This window comes from Chaetura pelagica, unplaced genomic scaffold (genome assembly GCF_000747805.2).
Source record: "Chaetura pelagica isolate M959 unplaced genomic scaffold, ChaPel_1.0 scaffold49, whole genome shotgun sequence".
Classification (NCBI taxonomy): Eukaryota; Metazoa; Chordata; class Aves; order Apodiformes; family Apodidae; genus Chaetura; species Chaetura pelagica.
The window spans coordinates 1-4,301 of record NW_009970715.1 but is presented as its reverse complement, the minus strand read 5'-3'; the positions used below and the strand labels follow the sequence as shown (position 1 = coordinate 4,301).

The following is a 4,301-nucleotide window of genomic DNA, read 5'->3' as shown; positions in this document are numbered from 1 at the left end:
TTATTATTATTATTATTATTATTATTATTACAAAACCCACCAGATGGCAGCAGCAAAACAGGGAGCACTTCTGTGAAGGACAGCTCCTTTTTCTTAGAATACACACAAGGCTTCCAAAAACCAGGTAAGACAATTTAAAACACGGGGCACAAATCGAGTTTGTCCACAAAACTAAAATCTGGATTTTTTTCAATGCTTTGAGAACATGTTGGCAGGGACAACTTAGGAGCAAATGGCTTTGTTTTCAGCAAACTAGGGACACAACTTGGTTTGTGGCATTTGCCAAACCAGAGTGCAGTGAAGCAAACCTGCAGAACCCAGGGAAGATACCTACACATCTTTTCCTGCTTCAGCAACTCACACCCCACATTTGTCACATGTCAGAAATGCCAAGCTTTGGTGGGGCATTAGGATGCTCATCTTTATTCTGTGTCAAAGCACAATGGAAATGTATAAATATAGCAATTCAGTGCTGTCATGTTCAAAGGATTCTTTTCTACTTTGCCAGCTTTGGTCAAATTCACTTTAAAATCTTCATGTAGTCAGAGGAGATGACGTGCCAAGGAGAGCTGATCTAAAACAACAATGACCAGATGAGCAAGGGTCCAGTTTGTTACACAAACACCAGCAGCAGCAACACAAGCCTGCGTGAGTTAATAATGAAAATGCTGAAGCATGATGCTTGGGCTCTTCCTGAGTGAAAAACTCCAGCAGCACATCAGCTACCCCAAAACACGAACGAACCAATGACCAACGGTAACCCCACCAAACTCAGTCTCACTCACTACTGACTAATTCAACTAGCTAAACCTAACTGCAGGAGAGGTTGCATCTTCTAGACAATGCAACGACACACCTGAGTAGCAAGACGAGAGGTTTCCTCAAATAGTCAAAGCAGAATAACATCCATTTCCCTCAGAAGTCCAGACAGGAACTTTTCAGTTCTCTATTAGTGCCAAAACAAGATCAGAGATGCAGACAGGCAACAGAATCCCTACTCTAAATTAGCTTAGGCCTTATGTTACTGAGAATTCTGTGTTACACTTGTACCAAAGTATGCATTTTTCATGTCTGAGTCAACTTCAACTATAAATATCCAAATCAATGTTTATATTCAGTTGCATTATCTCACATGGCTAAAATTAATTTACACAGGCCTTCTTTTATGCTTTGAATGGAATCTAAGATTCATTGTAATTATTGCTTACAGCCTCTTAACTTCAGTTTGCATTCACTTGAGGTAAGTTAATATGAAATGCCAAAAAGTCTAAAAAGTGACCACGGAATCCAAACATGTGAGCAAGAAGGAACTAATTGCAACCAATGATTTTCTCAGTCTGCACAACCTTACAGAGATCCAAGCTTCTGGCTTTTATTTTACTTAACACTCTCCCACTTTTTTGGTTTTAAAGCTGTTGTTATCTTGAAGTACAAGCTGTAGCTACAACCCTCCAGGCAGAGTCCCCACCAGTGGTGATTCCTGCTTGTGTGGAATGGTCTCAGGTCAGGGGGTTATTTTTGGCCCCATTCCACCTGACATCAGTCCAGCCCAGACAAACCCTTCTGCTTCCTCATTTCTTTTTTTTTTCTCCCCTCAGCATTCTTAATGATATTATATTTAAATATGCAAGCTTGACCTTTTATTCTACTGAATATTATGAAAGCAGATCTCTCTCTGCACCTTCTTTTTTGGCAAATAAAACAGAGAAAATAAGACCTAGGAAATACATCCAGGTAAACAAAATGCTTGCAGAGATGATAACAGGGTCTGATCTTACATAACAACCTAAATTTAAGCAAGCCTGGAACGATTAAGCTAAAAATACCCCACACTTTATCAAAAAATATACGAACAGATGGAAATAATCTTTAGATAATTTTTACAGCAGATTTCTTGTCAGTTTTCATTCTTTTATATAAACTTTTTTACCCCATAGCAGGACCACAGCAGTGCTAACTGCACAAAAGCATCCCTTTTACTTGGAAAACTTAGCATTTAAATTAACTCCCCAGGGCCTTCTGAATTAAGGGACACAAGATCAACTGTAACATTAACCTAAGCGCAGTTTGTGCAGCTTGTTCAGCCTTCTTAGAGAACAAGGTTTTACTACAAACACCAGCCTGGTTATAAGTGACCAACTTTAAGGGCTGGGATGAAGGAATAACATGTCTTGCTCTTCTGAGGCCTGTCCTGCACAGTGCTTCACCACCATGTGTGGCTACAGGCTGCAACCCCAGGCACAGAACTCTTCTCTCTCCGTAAAATTAAAGCAGTACCTAAAGCAAAGCTCCTCAAGCACCACAGAAAGCCTTGTGGACTGAAGGCTGTATAGAAAGTTCGGCAGGGACACAAGGCAGTTGCACACTTCAAACTTTGTTGCTGTGAGACAGGAAGTGTGCTGCAACACGCTCGAGCTCAGAAACACCACGGAAGCATCCTTCATGTTCCTAATGCACAGCTCAGAACTTGTTAAACTGACAACGGGTTATTTGAAAACAAAACAAAAAGCAAACCACAAAAAAAACCCAAAAAAACCCCAAAACATGCCAGTCCTACTTCAGTGATTACAAAGAGCAGTAATTACAGGCATTATATGAAGGTGGTCACAAAATATATTGGAAGAGATTACGTTGCCCTGACGGAATCCTCTGAAATAGCAGCTGGGGGGAATGACAGGACTGTGGGCAGTGCTACAGTAAGACAGAAAATCCCATCTCCATTTATGAGAGGAGAGTAAAGTTCAGATCCTCTGTTTCAGGTAGCATACAGCACACTGCTGGAGGTCAAACAGCCTCCTAGACAAAGATCTTGACAGGTGACTGAAGAAGGAAGACATTTTCATACGCTTTTAATGTCTAAGTCTTAACTCAGGTCAAAACATATATTCTAATGCTCATTTGGTAACCTGAAACTTTAGGAAGCACAGCCTACCTACATGGAATACATATTCTAATAAAATGTATAGAAGGTATATAAGTATGTTGCATCTGTCTCAAGTGATTGTGTGGCCTGTTAGTCAGAGGTTGCTCTTCCACCACTCTAAACCTCGTTCTGCCAACAAGCACAAGTGAAGCCAACTTTCTAAGAACAGAGAAGAACCAGTAAAAAGAGATAAAAGTTGTAGGAAGCAGCCAAGTTGTAGGAACCAAGAATGAATTATGAGCTGGTAAAAGAAAAAAAATTATGAAAAGGAAAAATCAGGTTTTGGGGGTTTTTTTTTGGTTACTCACCAGACAACACCAAAGGCTCCATATCCAATAGGTCTGTCCGGCTCAATGTCCAGTTGCTGTTGTGGATGTTGTGAGTGCTGATGATGGTGAGCTTTAACTGCAGCAGCTGCTGCAGCTTGTACCTGAGCTGGGGCTGCTGCAGCTGGTCCAGGGGCCTGACCCGGCGCCGGCGATGGGAAATATGGCTGTTGCTGCCCTGGGTTGAGCATCGCGGCCGCCGCAGCCGCCGCCGCCGCGGCCGCCGCCGCCGAAGAGGCATGTTGCTGTACGGGGTGCACGGCAGCTGCAGAGCCTGGGTGCAAGTGATGTTGAGGGTGGTGGTGGTGATGGAGGTGAGGAGGAGGGAGGTGAGGAAGGTGGCGGTGATGGTGGTGGTGGTGACCTGCTGCTGCCGCAGACGTACCGCCATTGTAAGCCGCCATCATTTTTGCGTTGGCTGTCGGGCCACAGAGAGACATTCAAAAACAAACAAACAAAACAAAAAAAAAAAAATGCCCTTTTTGATTGGATAACAACTGGGTCAAGCTGTCATTTGGCCATAAAAAAAAAACCAATATAGATATATAATGAAATCTGCTAGAGTTTAAAAGGAGTTGGGTTTCACCATACGCGGCCCACCTTTAAAAACATGGAGCTCAACTGGCCTTATCTCTCCACGAAGCCAAACAGGTTGGAGACTCTCTCTTCATGGGTGCGTGAGCCAGAGTGCACCAACCCTTGTCCCCCAGCAGTCCAGCTGTGGTTGGCTACTGAAACTCCATCCTTGGGCCACCGGGTTGGGTTTGTTTGTTTTGGTTTTGTGGTGGTTTTTTTTCCTTCGCTTATTTTTTAAAAATATATATAAAAAAGAAAAAAGAAATACAGAGCTTTAATCCCCCTTCTCTCCAGAGGGGGGATGTGAAGTCTCTCCCCTGGAACACCCTGAGAGGACTGACAAGTCTACCCCTTCCATTCCCACATCGTTTTATCTCCTGGAAAAACCTCCCTGAGCACCCCAGGCACCTCCTACATCGCTCCCTCCTCTCAGGCACCTGCTCCCTCAAATACAGCAGGAAAAAAAAAAAAAAACA

At 43.0% G+C, this 4,301-nt stretch overlaps 1 protein-coding gene across 1 annotated transcript in view; it reads right to left on the bottom strand.

Annotated features, from left to right (window-relative positions):
* The window catches only part of NLK (nemo-like kinase), a 57,491-nt gene extending 53,802 nt beyond the window's left edge, over positions 1–3,689 (bottom strand). Inside the window, exon 1 of the mRNA XM_010006020.1 lies at positions 3,232–3,689. Coding sequence (XP_010004322.1) covers positions 3,232–3,689 — 458 coding nt within the window. The remainder of the gene's footprint in view (positions 1–3,231) is intronic.
* Between the last annotated feature and the right edge of the window lie 612 nt (positions 3,690–4,301).